This window comes from Sapajus apella, unplaced genomic scaffold (assembly GCF_009761245.1).
Source record: "Sapajus apella isolate SASKATOON/1434 unplaced genomic scaffold, GSC_monkey_1.0 scaffold2, whole genome shotgun sequence".
Taxonomy (NCBI): Eukaryota; Metazoa; Chordata; class Mammalia; order Primates; family Cebidae; genus Sapajus; species Sapajus apella.
In genome coordinates this window covers 19,254,868-19,270,492 of record NW_022436942.1, presented here as the reverse complement: position 1 = coordinate 19,270,492, position 15,625 = coordinate 19,254,868, and the positions used below count along the sequence as shown (strand labels likewise).

Sequence of the window (15,625 nt, the reverse complement as noted above, 5' to 3'; positions counted from 1 at the left end):
TTCAAGCAATTCTCCCACCTCAGCTTCCCAAATAGCTGGGATTACAGGCACCCATCACCAAGCCCAGCTAATTTTTTTTTGTATTTTTAGTAGAGATGTGGTTTCGTCATGTTGGCCAGGTTGGTCTTGAACTCCTGGCCTCAGGTAATCCACCCGCCTCAGGCTCCCAGAGTGCTAGGATTACAGTTGTGAGCCACTGCGCTGGGCCCTGAAGGTTACTTTCTACTGTGGGAGCTTACAATATATAACATGTTATAGGTTGATAAAGTTAAAGCAAAAAATAAAGCAGAAAAGGGGGGATAGGGAATTATGTAAATGCATATAGAGTAGAGACTTTGCCATCCAGATAGCCAAGGGAATATCACTGCTAAGAGTGACATTTGGGCCAGGCATAGTGGCTCACATCTGTAACCCCAATACTTTGAGTGAGAGGCTGAGGTGGGCGGATCACCTGAGGTCAGGAGTTCCAGACCAGCCTGACCAGTATGGTGATACCCTGTCTCTACTAAAAATACAAAAATTAGCCAGTTGTGGTGGTGCACACCTGTAATCCCAGCTACTCAGGAAGCTGAGGCAGGAGAATCGCTTGAACCCAGAAGGCAGAGGATGCAGTGAGCCAAGATCACGCCACTACATTCTAGCCTGGGCAACAAAGCAAAACTCCATTTCAAAAAAAAAAAAAAAAGTGACAATTGGGCTGGGCGTGGTGGTTCCAGCACTTTGGGAAGCCTAGCTGGGTGGATCACTTGAAGTCAAGAGTTCAAGATCAGCCTGGCCAACATATAGTGAAACCCCACCTCTAATAAAAATACAAAAAAGTTTAGCTGGGCAGGGTGGCAGGCACCTGTAATCTCAGCTACTCAGGAGGCTGAGGCAGGGGAACTGCTTGAACCCAGGAGACAGTGGTTGCAGTGAGCCGAGATCATGCTACTGCACTCCAGCCTGGGCAACAGAGCAAGACTCCATCTCAAAAACAAAAAAAAAATGAGTGACATTTGCATAAAAACCTGAAGGTAGTGAGGGGACAGGTGGGCTATGCCCTTATGCAGCGTTGTAAGAGAAAGGTAATCCAGACTGGACGAGGTGGTTCACGCCTGTAATCCCAGCATTCTGGGAGGCCAAGGAAGGTGGATCACCTGAGAACAGGAGTTCAAGACCAGCCTGACCAACATGGTGAAACACTGTCTTTACTAAAAATACAAAACCAGTCAGGCATGGTGGTACTTGCCTGTAATCCCAGCCACTCCGGAGGCTGACGCAGGAGAATCACTTGAACACAGGAGGCGGAGGTTACAGTGAGCTGAGATCATTCCACTGCACTCCAGCTTGGGCAACAAGAGCAAAACTCCATCTCAAAAAAAAAAAAAAAAGTAATCCAGGAAGAGGGAACAAGAGCATAGACTCTGAGGTAGAAGTGTGCCTAGTGTGCTCAAGGAACACCCAGAGGCCAGTGTGCATGCTGGGGAAAAAGGGTGCCACAGATCTAGAGCCTGACAGGCAAAACTGGTTTTTATTTTGAAAAACAAAGCTATCTCTTAATTTTCCGTTAAATAATACCAGGCATGCTTTTTTTTTTTTTTTTTGAGACAGAGTCTCACTCTGTCACTCAGGCCGGAGTGCAGTGGCACGAACTCAGCTCACTGCAACCTCACCTCCACCTCCTGGGCTCAAGTTTTACTCCTGCCTCAGCCTCCCAAGAAGCTGGACTTACAGGTCCCTGCCACCATGCCTGGCTCTTTTTGTGTTTTTAGTAGAGACAGCGTTTCACCATGTTGGCCAAGCTAGACTCGAACTCCTGACCTCAGGTTATCCACCTGCCTTGCCCTCCCAAAGTGTGGGATTACAGGCATGAGCCACCGCACCTGGCCAGTCAGGCATGCTATTTTTATTTGTAAAATTTTTAAAAACTTTACATTGTGAAACTCTGCCAAGCGTAATGGCTCGCACCTGTAATCCCAGTGCTTTTGGGAGGCTGAGGCCAGAAGATCACTTGAGGCCAAGAGTTCAAGACCAGGCTGGACAACATAGCAAGATCCCATCTCTACGAAGAAAAAATTGTGAAGCTCTACTGATCATATAACGGACACAACGACAACTGGAACTGCAACTCTGAAATTTAACTTTTGTTAAGAGTTCATCAGGCCTTCAAGAAAAGTTTTCTGTTCTCTCAACCCTCTGGAGAACGGCAACAGGGGAAGAAAAATACAACTAAAACCTGAACCGAATTAATCTAACCTGCCACTTTTCACCACTATTTAAACTTTTTGTCTTTCCAGGCGCGGTGGCTCACGCCTAGCACTTTGGGAGGCCAAGGCGGGTGAATCGCTTGAGCTCAGGAGTTCCAGACCAGCCTGGGCAGCGAAGTGAGACCCAGTCTCTACAAAAATTAGCTGGGGACGATGGCTCACCCCTGTACTCCCAGCTACTTGTGGGGCTGAGGTAGGAGGAACGCTGGAGCCCAGGAGGCAGAGGTTGCAGTGAGCTGAGATGGCGCCACTGCACTCCATCCTGGGTGAGACGCTGTCTTAAAAAAAAAAACTTTTTGTCTTGATACCCCAGCATCAAAAAGGGGTTGGGGGGTGGGGAGGGAGACTATTGGAGGAAGAAAACGAAAAAAAAGCATTAGGAAGAAGACCCACAACTTATTCAACTGCAAATCTATCTAAAAATACAATAAAATACTAGGAATTGGTGATATTCCTGAAGTGAAACCTGTCACTTTCCTCCTTCCTTGAATCTCCACGTTGCTTACGAAAATCAGACAGGACTCGGGCTTCTCAATCTTAGTTATCTATTTGAACAACATATGCACAAGGGCATGCATCCAACTGGGGTCTGAATTAAACTTTTCCACTTTTCTTTCTTTGGTTTTAACATAGTTCTGGGATTGTTATTCGGTCATTTCTCATAATTATCTAAGAACAATTCACTCTGAGAAAGTAAGCATTCGGTAGCTTCTAGGCTAATGGCCACAAAGGTTGAAAATGTTGGCTCTAAGGGAAAACAAATTGAAGCGTTTTCGAGGGGGCTCGAACAAGTTATGAGCTTAGCGTAGGCCCAAGTTTTAAGCTAAAGAAACATCTCCCTGTATGTGCCAACTTAAATCCCTGTCCCCGTAATAAACCTGGAGACCGGCATGATTTTAAACACTTCTACACCTCTCCGTCCTATTTTTCCATGTTCTATGTTCGAAGGAAAACGGCCACCCAAGAAACTCACGGAGCTAGCCACCTCTAAGCACAGCAAGGGCGCAACACTTTTTAAGTCCCCCCCAACCCCGCACAGGCCACAGGTGGCGCCACCCCCCTGCCCCCCGCACCGCCGCCCGCTGCCCCGCGCCCCCGGCTTCTCTCCAGCTGCGTACACTTGGAACAGTCCTTCCCAGGTCCCTCCGACGCAGACCCATCGCCCCCGTGCCCCGGCTGCCCCGGCGCGGGGAACCCAGGCTGCCGGGCCTCCTCGCGCCGGCCCGCGCTGCCGCCACGCCCCCTCCCCACAGTCCGCCAGGGCCGCCCGCCCCCTCGGCCGGGAGGTGGCCTCACCTCGCACGGGCCGTAGCGGGGAGGGCGCCCGCGTCTCCGCCTGCAGCCCGGGCCCACGGCCGCTCGGCTGCCGCTCGGCCCCGACGGCCGGCGGCGGCGCGCTGCTGGGGGCGGGCTCTTCTCGGGCAGGGGCTTCCCCGGGCTCTAGGGCTGGGAAGCAGAGGGGACCGGGGCGGGGGAGGGGAAAGGGACTTGGGAAGGAGGGGGGAGAGGGAAAGAAAAGGGGGGAACCAAACCCGGAAAGGGAGAAAAGGGGGGAGGGGAAAATCAGAAGGGGAAGAAAAGCCCAGAGTCCGCCCCCTGCTGCGGCCTGCGCTCTACGTCACTACGTCCGGCGTTGTCGTCACCGCGTCCTGCGTTCCGCCGGTCCCCGCTTCCTGGCTTCCTGCGTGCGCCTCAGCAGCGGTGCCGGGCCCACCGCCTGCCGCAAGCATTCTTGCATACGCGCGCGCACTCGCACTCGCTTGCTCGCCCTCTCCTCCCTCCGCATTACCTGTGTCAGGCCAGGAATCCGTAGCCACTGGGAGCCTTAGTCCTCCTGAAACTCGTCAAGTCTGTCAGATAGAATACCCTGGATTTCAATAGAATACTAATAGTGATCATTCTAAAGGAATTTCAATTTACAGAGCACTTTCAAAACAGCCTTTCTCTTAGGACAGCTACCCCCGTACCAAAAGAACGTATACTCAGTATTTGTTGTACACATGGATAACGATGGTTCGACAGGTAAATGTCCATTTTACAGATGAAAAAAACTGACCTAGGAGGAACTCAGTCTGTTCTGTTAAGATTACATTCTTACCATCAGTCCCTCTCTAAGATACAGTTCTCAAAAATCATCTTAAATTTCCAACCTCCCCTCTTCTGTCCGTTCTAGGCAGAATCAATTTAGTTATTGATTATGTGTGTGTGGATGATTTACTGACCAAACTCCCTCAAAGAAGCAATATAGTCTTACTTTTGTAGAATTCAACCATTAAATATTTACCTTGTGACAGGAACTGCGGTAGGCAAAAAAAATCTAATTATAGTACAGTTTAAATGCAAGAATAGAAAGGTTTCAATTTGTTATGGAAACACAAGGAGCAGCAACTCATTCTTAGAGGTAAAAGAGACTGAATAAGTTACAGAGAAACTACAGATGAAATTCCAGCTATTCTTGAGAATATAAATCGTTCACTAGCGAGGTAAAGAATGGAGATTCCAGCAAAGTCATAGACGCATGAAGTTCATTTTTCCTTCAAGGATGAGCAAGTTCTGGGTTGTTGTTGGGTTTTTGTTGTTGTTGTTGTTTTGTTGTTGTTTTTGAGAAGGGGTCTTGCTCTGTCACCCAGGCTAGAGTGCAGTGGTGCGATCTCGGCTCACTGCAACCTCCGCCTCCCAGGTTCAAGCGACTCTCAGCCTCAGGATTAGCTAGGACTACAGGCATGCACCACCATGCCCAGCTAATTTTTGTATTTTTAGTAGAGATGGGGTTTCGCCATGTTGGTAAGGCTGGTCTCAAACTCCTGGCCTCAGGTGATCCACCCGCCTTGGCCTCCCAAAGTGCTGGGATTACAGGTGTGAGCCACCATGCCCAGCCCTCTCTCCTGGTCATCACTGCCTCCTGCCCCAAAATTCTCTCAACCCTCTGAAGAACAGCAACACGGGAAGAAAAATACAACTAAAAACTGAACTGAATTAATCTAACCTGCCGCTTTTCACTATGATTTAAACCTTCTGTCTTGGCCAGGCGCAGTGGCTCACGCCTAGCACTTTGGGAGGCTAAAGCAGGTGGATGGCTTGAGCTCAGGAGTTCCAGACCAGGCAGTGGTAACCAGGAGGGAAGCAATAGCTAACATTTGTATTATGCGTATGTAAGTATAATATAGAATGTGTAGCACTCTACGTTTATTGTTACTATCAAATCCTCATTACAATATGTACTATTATTATACCTGTTTTATAGATGAGGAAACCTGAGGCACAATAGTTAAACTAAAGTCCCTGATTTTGAACCAAAGCAGTTTCTCTTCAGAATCTCCTCCTCACCACCACACTATTAGAAACAGGTTGGAGTCCAGGTGTAATCCCAACACTTTGGGAGGCTGAAGTGGGCAGATCACAAGGTCAGGAGTTCGAGGCCAGCCTGACCAACATGGTGAAGCCCATCTCTACTAAAAATACAAAACTTAGCCGGGCATGTTGGCACACACCTGTAATCCCAGCTACTCAGGAGGCTGAGGCAGGAGAACTGTTTGAACCTGGGAGTCAGAGGTTGCAGTGAGCCGAGATTGTGCCACTGTACTTCAGCCTGGGTGACAGAGTGAGACTCCATCTCAATCAATAAATAAATAAATCTCAAAACTTATTTTCTTAGACAGAAAAAAAAACCCAAAGGGTGAGCACATCTAAATCTCAAGCCCTTTCCCCACATTAAGAGTTCCCTCTGAGGACATTGAAAACATGCCTAGGACACTGTGCCTCCCTTCCCTTAACCTTCAGATTTCATGGTTTTGAGACCTCTTGAGCAAAACTCAACCAGGGCTAACAAATAAGACTGGATTGAGAACCCCAGGGAGGGAGGATGGAGGGATAGGGATGGGCTTTGAGAAATGCCAGGCAAAAAATAATGCAACTCTCAATTGTTCATGCATGACAGTGAGCTAAAGTGCCCTACCAATTACTCCTTCTTGTTTGAGAGTCTCCCTTTAACATTCTTTCCTAAAACCTGTAATCTGTCCCTTTCCCCCGCCCCCAGGATTCCCAGCAAGGGTAGTGATCTGAGGAGGAATTTACTCTCTCACCTTTGTCCCCAGACCTGGCACCTCACATGGATAACAACTCTCTCCCAACATTGGCCCAGGGACACGTCTTACCCTAAACAAACCAACCTCTCCTCACATCCCCCACTCTGTACTTTCACTAACTATGCATTGGCAGATTCTGCCAAGTTCTACCTGTAACTGGCTTCATTTTCAAGTCAGATGTTTGGCAGCTGCTCTATCCCCTGCAACAAGGAGCCATGCCAGCTGGACATACACTTCTTCCAGGACTCCTGGCAGCCAGGACAGAGTTGAGACCACAGCTCTTGAGACCCTGAGCCCTGGGTCTGTGTTCCTCAAGAAGGGCCTCCCCCAGCAATGACCTCCTCATTGCTCCTGGCCTTTCTCCTCCTGGCTCCAACCGCAGCGGCCACTCCCAGAGCTGGCGGCCAGTGTCCAGCATGTGGGGGGCCCACCTTGGACCTGGAGAGCCAGCGGGAGCTGCTTCTTGACCTGGCTAAGAGAAGCATCTTGGACAAGCTGCACCTCCGCCAGCGCCCAACACTGAACCATCCTGTGTCCAGAGCTGCTCTGAGGACCGCACTGCAGCGCCTCCACGGGCTCCCACAGGGGGCACTTCCGGAGGACAACAGGGAACAGGAATGTGAAATCATCAGCTTTGCCAAGACAGGTGGGTTCCTGGTCTGTAGCTCTTTCCCAGAACTTGACCTCTCAAGGAAAGGAAAAGTTTCCTCACCAGTCTTACTTATGACTCCCTCCCCAAAAACCATCCAACCCCTGCCTCCCACAGGCTATAATCTCCTTATTCTGGGCATTGTACAACCCCCATATCCCGCTGGGGCTCACTCTGGTACCTCAAACCTGACCAATAGGCAGCTGGAAAGCTGGTAAATTTCACTTCTTTTGAGACTGACTGACGTCATCTCCTCTGGCTCTTCTCTCTGCAGGCCCCACAAACCCACAGGCTGTGGTGTGAGCCTATCCACTTCCTGGGCCTGCACACAGCGGCTGGGAGCTGGGGAATCTCTCTTTTCTCTGGCCGCAGGATCTAGCCCCTCCCTTCCCCTCTTCTCCAGATGCCTCATTTGAGTAAAAGAAGAAAAAATAAAACACCAAGACTATAATACCTCTCCATATGTCATGTTCACATGTATACCTCAGGTCCCCATATCAGAGAACAGGGTCAAAATGGGACTCCGAAAGATGGATAAAGGGGCTGGGCACAGTGGCTCATGCCTGTAATCCCGGCTACTCGGAAGGCAGGAGGATTACTTGAAGCCAGGAGTTCGAGACCAGCCTGAGCAACATAGCAAGACCCTGTCTCTTTTTAAAAAACTTTTTTTTTGAGACAGAGTCTTGCTCCGTCACCTAGGCTGGAATGCAGTGGTATGATCACAGTTCACTGCAGCCTCAACCTCCCAGGCTCAAGTGATCCTCCCACCTCAGCCTCCTAAGTAGCTGGGAGTACAGGCCTGTGGCACCAGGCCTGGCTAATTTTTTTACATTTTTTTGTAGAGACATGGTTTCCTCATGTTGCCCAGGTTGGTCTTGAACTTTTGGGCTCAAGCAATCTACTTGCCTTGGGCTCACAAAGTTCTAGGATTACAGGCACGAGCCACCACCCCCAGCTTAAAAATTAGCTGGATGTGGTGGAGTTCACCTGCAGTCCCAGCTATTTGGGAGTCTGAGATGGAGGATCACTTGAGCCCAGGAGTTTGAGACTGCGTTGAGCTATATTTGCACCACTGCCCTCCGGCCTGGGCAACAGAGTGAGACCTCCATTGCTAAAATTAATTAATTAATTAATTAAAGAAAGATAGATAAAAGACAAGAAGAAGGAGAGAGAGTTACTTCCATAGACAGGGGAATAGTTGGAGAATATACTGAACAGATGAGGAATTCTAAGCCAGGACTCTAGAAAAGGCAAATTGAGCCTTTTGCAAGGTCTTTCTTAGGTCTGGAAGACCCTTCCCGTTTCTGGACCCTCATTCCCTCTTGTTTTTTGTTTTTGAGACAGAGTTTTACTTTGTTGCCCAGGCTGGAATGCAATGGCACAATCTTAGCTCACTGCAACCCCCACGTCCTAAGTTCAAGCCATTCTCCTGCCTCAGCCTCCCAAGTAGCTGAGACTACAGGCCCATGCCACCACACCCGGCTAATTTTTGTATTTTTAATAGAGACAGGGTTTCACCATGTTGGCCAGGCTGGTCTTGAACTCCTGACCTCAAGTGATCTGCTCACCTCAGCCGCCCAAAGTGCTAGGATTACAGGCATGAGCACAACCCCTACCCTCCACCCCCCACCTGTTTGAAGACCCAGCTTGAACTGGAGCTAGATAGCCTGGGCTCAGATTCTTGCTCAGCCATTTATTAGCTGTTTGGCCTTGTGGTTAATAGTTTTCTCATTTGTTAAATGGGGATAATAAGAGGATAGCTGAGAGAATTATATGGGCTAACACAGGTAAAGTACTTTGAATGCTAAAGTGGGAGGGAGCAGGAACTAGGGGGTAGAGTCAGTGCCTGCCCATGAGGGGATTATGGTGAGGGTCCTCTTCTCTCTGTAACCTTCCATGGAGGAAAAGGACGAGGCAGCTCTCTGGAAATCTTTTATAAAGGCACTAATCCTAGTAATGAGGGCTCCAGCCTCATAACTTAATCACCTCCCAAAGGCTCCACTTCCTAATACCATCACTTGGGAGTTAACATTTCAACATATGAATTTTGAGGGGACACAAATGTTCAGTCCATAACAGCCTCTCTCCGTGAAGCTTCTTATCATTCAGTGGTCTAGCCCAAGCTTCTTTAGAGAATCGTGGCTATATTCCAAGAGGATAATTTCAATGTGTAAATTATTGTCAAGCTTCTACATACACCTTGCTTGCTAATGTTCCATTGACAAAGCAAGTCAGTGTAGCCACGCCCAGAATCAATCACTGTGAGATGGAACTACATGAAAGCATGAAAGCCATGAGGTACTATTTATTGGGAGCCACTAATCTAGCTGTCTACTTAAGTCTGCCCTCTGGCCCCTAACAATTTGCATCCCTCCCACAAGCAAAATACAGTCATCCTCTCCCAACTACCGCCATCAAACTTTCATCCCTTTATGGCATCAGGATCAGGCTTGAAGTCCAGCATCTCATCACCTGAATTAAGTGCAAATATAGGTGAGGCTCCTCTGGTACATTTCTTCAGTGCAGGGGCCTTCAGTAGTGTTCTAGCGCAGGTTTATAGTGACTTATGAAAGCTGATTGTGGACATCTTCTCCCAGCTCAGCATTCAGTGATGTCACATTAGCAGCTTGAAATCAGCCATGGTGGGAGAGTTTATGCTATAGAAATTGACAAAGACTGCAAATCAGGGTTTTTGATTTTTTCCCCTGGAGACCAGTTATTAAACATTTACCAGCTATCTTGGTACATAGTAAAATGATTGGGAAGAAAAAACAGAAAAAAAAAAAAACATTTACCAGCATACCACTGTCTGTGCCCTAAAAATACAAGCTCTCTGCCTCCCATGCACTTAACATACAATGCTGAGACAGGGACAAGATAAATATAATAGATACTCCTGTTCAAAATGGGATATAGGAGAGTAGGAGACACAGAGCAGTCACTGATCCATAAAACTTCTGATATTCAGGCTGGGCACAGTGGCTCATGCCTGTAATTCCAACACTTTGGGACACCAAGGTGGGCGTAGTTCCATCTCACAGTGATTGATTCTGGGCGTGGCTACTGCTGAGATCAGGAGTTTAAGATTAGCCTGACCAACATTGAGAAACGCCGTTTCTACTAAAAATAAAAAATAAAAAAAATTATCTGAGTGTGATGGCGCATGCCTGTAATCTCAGCTACTAGGGAGGCTGAGGCAGGAGAATCGCTTGAACCCAGGAGGCAGAGGTTGCGGTGAGCCAAGAGTGCGCCATTGCACTCCACCCTAAGCAACAAGAGCAAAAAACTCTGTCTCAAAAAACAAAACAGGCCGGGCGCGGTGGCTCAAGCCTGTAATCCCAGCACTTTGGGAGGCCGAGGTGGGTGGATCACGAGGTCAAGAGATCGAGACCATCCTGGTCAACATGGTGAAACCCCGTCTCTACTAAAAGTACAAAAAATTAGCTGGGCATGGTGGCGCGTGCCTGTAGTCCCAGCTACTCAGGAGGCTGAGGCAGGAGAATTACCTGAACCCAGGAGGCGGAGGTTGCGGTGAACCGAGATTGCGCCATTGCGCTCCAGCCTGGGTAACAAGAGAAAAACCCCGTCTCAAAAAAAAAAAAAAAAACCAAAACCAAAAAACTTCTTATATTCAGCCAGGCAAATATCTAGGTCCACTCCAAATCCAGAATGCCCTTAGCTAGTTACAGCCTGGTTCTGCTCCCTGGATTTCCCATTGCTCACCACTGCTCTCCTGGACTTCCAAATCCACCCTCTCAGTCCTTGGCACTCTACCTGCTGAGACATCTTTCCTTTTAAATAAATAGGAAATTATCTGTGTTTGCAGCTAAGTAGTTTTCTCAGCCTACTTTTTGACCAGTGTTGGGGGCCCAGAGACCTCTTTTTATTTTGAATTGTCCCTTTTAGTCCAAACTGGTGCTGCTTTCAGTATTAAACTTTTCTTTAAAATTCTGTGGGCCCTGTAAATAATAAATTATAGTCTACTCAATTACACAGAAGGTACTCCATTCTATCAAGACAGACCCTTCTTTAGGTGACAAGTCTGTGTCATGGGATAACACCTTTAGAATGTTTAGAAGTGCGTTTGTGTAGTTGCAAGGGTTTACAGAACATCATCTTTTTTTTTTTTTTTTGAGACAGAGTTTCGCTCTTGATACCCAGGCTGGAGTGCAATGGCGCAATCTCGGCTCACGGCAACCTCTGTCTCCTGGGTTCAAGCAATTCTCCTGCCTCAGCCTCCCGAGTAGCTGGGACTACAGGCGTGCGCCACCATGCCCAGCTAATTTTTGTATTTTTAGTGGACAGGGTTTCACCATGTTCACCAGGATGATCTCAATCTTTTGACCTCGTGATCCACCCGTCTCGGCCTCCAAAAGTGCTGGGATTATAGGCGTGAGCCACCGCGCCTGGCCAGAACATCATCTTTAATTTTAGATCTCAAAAAGATGTTACATCTTAACAAACAAAGAGTTTTTTTGGTTTGTTTTTTAAAGATGGTCTCATTATGTTTCCCAGGCTGGAGTATAGTGGCTATTTCCAGCCTCAGTAAATACGCATTATAGTCCCAAACTCCTGGCCTCAAGGGATCCTCCTGCCTCAGCTTCCTGAGTAGCTGGGGCTATAGGCATGTGCTCCCATGGCCAGCTAACAAAAGGTTTTATAGCTGACCCTTTATTTGTTTTGTTCTTCACTCTGGGGCTCTGTATTACTGGAAATGCTGGGGATTTGATTTTTGCCTTGAGGTAATTTCTTACTTTAAAAGCCTTTTGTCAGAGAGGAAGAATGAAAAAGAATTTTTGTTGTTAGTTTTCTTTTCTTTGTTCCATCTGTACAACATGAAGAAAAAGGTTTGGTTTTGGTTTTGGTTTTGTTTTCTGAAAAATTAGCAGCGTAGAGTAAAGGGTTTTATTTTTTAATTTAGCAAGTCCTTTTAGAAATATTTTATTTAAATTCTGCTTGAAAATTGAACAGTTCCTTTTTCAGTTCATCTCTCTCCTGAAATGCCTTATCTTAGGCAACTAAAATATACCAATTGGCATTTTCAGCATTCTGCCTAGAAATATCATTAGCTAAATTCACAACTTTGTTAGATATCTTTCCTGGCTTCTAAGTTACCACAGGTGATAGCCAATACGCAACACAAGTTCCCCTTTCTTCAGCTTCCAACAGCAATTTCCTAACTGTTCTTCCTGCCTTCACTAACAGTTTCTTTGCTATCCTTCTAACTTCTGCCTGCCACTCATTCCTGAAGCCAGTGCAACTGACTAAGCACAGTGACTCATGCCTGTAATCACAGCACTTTAGGAGGCCAAGGCAGGTGGATCACCTGAGGTTGGGAACTCAAGACCAGCCTGACCAACATGGTGAAACCCCTTCTATAAAAATAAAATAAAATAAAAAATAAAAGCTAGTGCAACATATTTTAGGTTGTCGTGATGGTAGCACCCCACTTCTGATACTAATTTTTGTTTCAGTTACTTATTAATATAACAAACCAGCCCAAAACATAGAGGCTTAAAATAATACATTCGTTATTTTTCATGATTTTCTTTTTTTTGAGATGGAGTCTCACTCTGTTGCCCACGCTGGCATGCAGTGGCACAATCTTGGGTCACTACAATCTCTACCTCCAGAGTTCAAGTGATTCCCTTCCCTCAGCATTCCTAGTAGTTGGGATTATAGGTGCCCACCACCACACCTGGCTAATTTTTGTATTTTTAGTAGAGACAGACAGTGTTTTATCATGTTAGACAGGCTGGTCTTGAACGCCTGAGCTCAACTAATCTGCCTACCTCAGCCTCCCAAAGTGCTGGGATTACAGGTATGAGCCACCATGCCCAGCCACACTCATGATTTTGTGGCTTGACTGTACTTATCTGGACAGATATTGTGTTCCATGTGGTGTAGCTGAAGTCTCCTACACAATTGCATTCAGCTGGGGACTCCGGTAGGACTGGAACATATAAGATGATCTCTAATCCTCCAACGTCTCTCTCCACATGACTTATCATAATTTAGCAATCTAGCTCAACTTCCTTTAAAGCACTGTAACTGGCTTCCAAGAGTGCAATGCCTCAACATGTAAGTACTGAATAAGCACCATGCTTGCAAATGTCTCACTGGCCAAATCAAGTCACATGGTTAACCCAGAATTAATATGGGGAGGGACTGCACAAAGCCATGAACATTGGGAGATGTTGGTCACTGAGGACAACAGTGTAATAGTCTATTACATCCCCCGTTGGTCTTGTTTTCCTGCCATACCTGGAGTGACATAAAAGGTACTACCTATAGGGTGCTTTGTGACCTAGCAAGAAAAAGATTAGTTGGGCCAGTCATACTCTTTTAGGACTTTGGAATTGGGACCCTGGAAGATCTTCTCATTTACTTGGGAGGAGATGAACAAAAGTCCTGTAGACTTGGGACCTGGGCCACAATTTTGGGACCTGGGGAAGCTGACAAGGAGGGAGAAGTAGTAGATCCACAGAGACAGAAGAGTGGAATTGACTTATGTAGAGAGAGAAAGAGTTGAGAGAGATCTTGTTGGCTCTGAGAGCTCTCAAGAGTAGCCTTATTCCTGCCAGGTGCAGTGGCTCATGCTTGTAATCTCAGCACTTTGGGAGGCTGAGGTGGGCAGATCACCTGAGGTCAGGAGTTCAAGACCAGCCTGACCAACATGGTGAAACCCCGACTCTACTAAAAATACAAAAAATTAGCCAGGCGTGGTGACAGGCACCTGTAATCACAGCTACTTGGAAGATTGAGGCAGGAAAATTGCTTGAACCTGACAGGCAGAGATTGCAGTGAGCCAAGATTGTGCCACTGCACTCCAGCCTGAGCAACAGAAAAAGACTCTGTCTCAAAAAAAAAATTTTTTTACATGGAGATGGGGGTCTTACTATGTTGCCCAGACTGATCTTAAACTCCTGGCCTTAAGTGATCCTCTCACCTTGGCCTCCCAAAGTGCTGAGATCGTAGACATGAGTCAATGTGCCGAGCCTCAATCCTGTACAAGGAAGTCTAAATGTATCCACACAATCCAAACCTGTTCCTTCTCTAAACTTCTCTTTCTCTGTAAATGCATTGCTTAAGGCAAAATCTTGATTGCGTTTATCCCCTGGTTTGAAATTATCTGAAAGTTTTATCAATTCTACTTTTTACATTTTTTTTTTGTTTGTTTTGTTTTTTTGTTTGTTTTTGGGAGACAGAGCCCCCCTCTGTCACCCAGGCTGGAGTGCAGTGACGCACACCATCCCGCTCACTGCAACCTCGGCCTCCTGGGTTTGAGCAATTGTCTGCCTCAGCCTCCTGAGTAGCTAGGATTACAGGTGCCCACCACCACGCCCAGCTAATTTTTTGTATTTTTAGTAGAGATGGACTTTCGCTATCTTGGCCAGGCTGGTCTTGAACTCCTGACCTCGTGATTCATCTGCCTTGGCCTCCAAAAGTGCTGGGATTACAGGCATGAGGCACTGCACTCGGCCATATCAACTCTACTTCTAATTCATAATATAACTTCACTTCTCTCCACCTCTTCTACTACACATTAGTCCAACTCAGCAATCATCTTTTTCTTCACCTATAGCTTTAGTTCACTAAAGTGATTCACTCTTGCCCTCCAAACATTCTCCAAATATCAGCCAGTGATCTTTTTATAAATCTGATCAGTTTTATCTTCTCAGCTTAAAACACTTCAAAGTCTTCACTTTGCTTTTTGGATAAAATCTAAACTCCTTAAAATAGAAAACTTGTTTGATTAGGTGGTCTGACACTTAGCTACTATGTCCTACCTATACTGGCCTTTTGTGTTCCTCAAATTCACCAAACATAAAGCCATCCCATACATAGCCTTTGCACTTGCTAGTCCCTTTCCCTGGAATGTCTTTCCAAGATCTTTGAATGATTGACTTCTTTTTGGCATTCAGCTCAGATGCTCTTCTCCTCAGAGAGGCTTCTGGCGTCTTTCCTAGTCTATCTAAAGCAGCCTTCAGCCAGGCATGGTGGCACATGCCTGTAATCACAGCACTATGGGGGGTCAAGGTGGGAGGATTGCTTGAGGCCAAGAGTTTCAGGAAACATAGTGAGACCCTGTCTCTACAAGAAGTAGAGTGGGCTGGAGTCCAGTGGCGAGATCTCCGCTCACTACCACCTCTGCCTCCTGGGTTTAAGCAATTCTCCTGCTTCTGTCTCCTGAAAAGCTCAGATTATAGGCGCCCGCCACCATGTGCCAGCTAATTTTTGTATTTTTAGTAGAGATGGGGTTTTGCCGTGTTGGTCAGGCTGGTCTCAAACTCCTGAGCTCAGGTGATCCACCCACCTCAACCTCCCAAAGTGCTGAGATTACAGGCATGGGCTACCATGCCTGTGATAAAGCATTTCCTACTTAAAAAAAAAAAAAAAAAAAAAAAACCGGGCGCAGTGGCTCACGCCTGTAATCCCAGCACTTTGGGAGGCCGAGGCGGGTGGATCATGAGGTCAAGAGATCGAGACCATCCTGGTCAACATGGTGAAACCTCATCTCTACTAAAAATACAAAACATTAGCTGGGCATGGTGGCGCGTGCCTGTAAACCCAGCTACTCAGGAGGTTGAGGCAGGAGAATTGCCTGAACCCAGGAGGCGGAAGTTGCAGTGAGCCGAGATCGC

The 15,625-nt window shown here is 46.9% G+C and overlaps 2 protein-coding genes across 3 annotated transcripts in view; one reads left to right on the top strand and one right to left on the bottom strand.

Moving 5' to 3' along the window:
* The window catches only part of R3HDM2 (R3H domain containing 2), a 187,556-nt gene extending 183,851 nt beyond the window's left edge, over positions 1-3,705 (bottom strand). For both annotated transcript variants that reach the window (XM_032289702.1, XM_032289693.1), the window contains exon 1: positions 3,543-3,705. The gene's annotated coding sequence lies outside the window, so the exon portion shown is untranslated. The remainder of the gene's footprint in view (positions 1-3,542) is intronic.
* A 2,663-nt stretch (positions 3,706-6,368) lies between these two features.
* The window catches only part of INHBC (inhibin subunit beta C), a 17,157-nt gene continuing 7,900 nt past the window's right edge, over positions 6,369-15,625 (top strand). Inside the window, exon 1 of the mRNA XM_032289638.1 lies at positions 6,369-6,977. Within this exon, the coding sequence (XP_032145529.1) occupies positions 6,665-6,977 (313 nt within the window). The 5' untranslated portion in view covers positions 6,369-6,664. The remainder of the gene's footprint in view (positions 6,978-15,625) is intronic.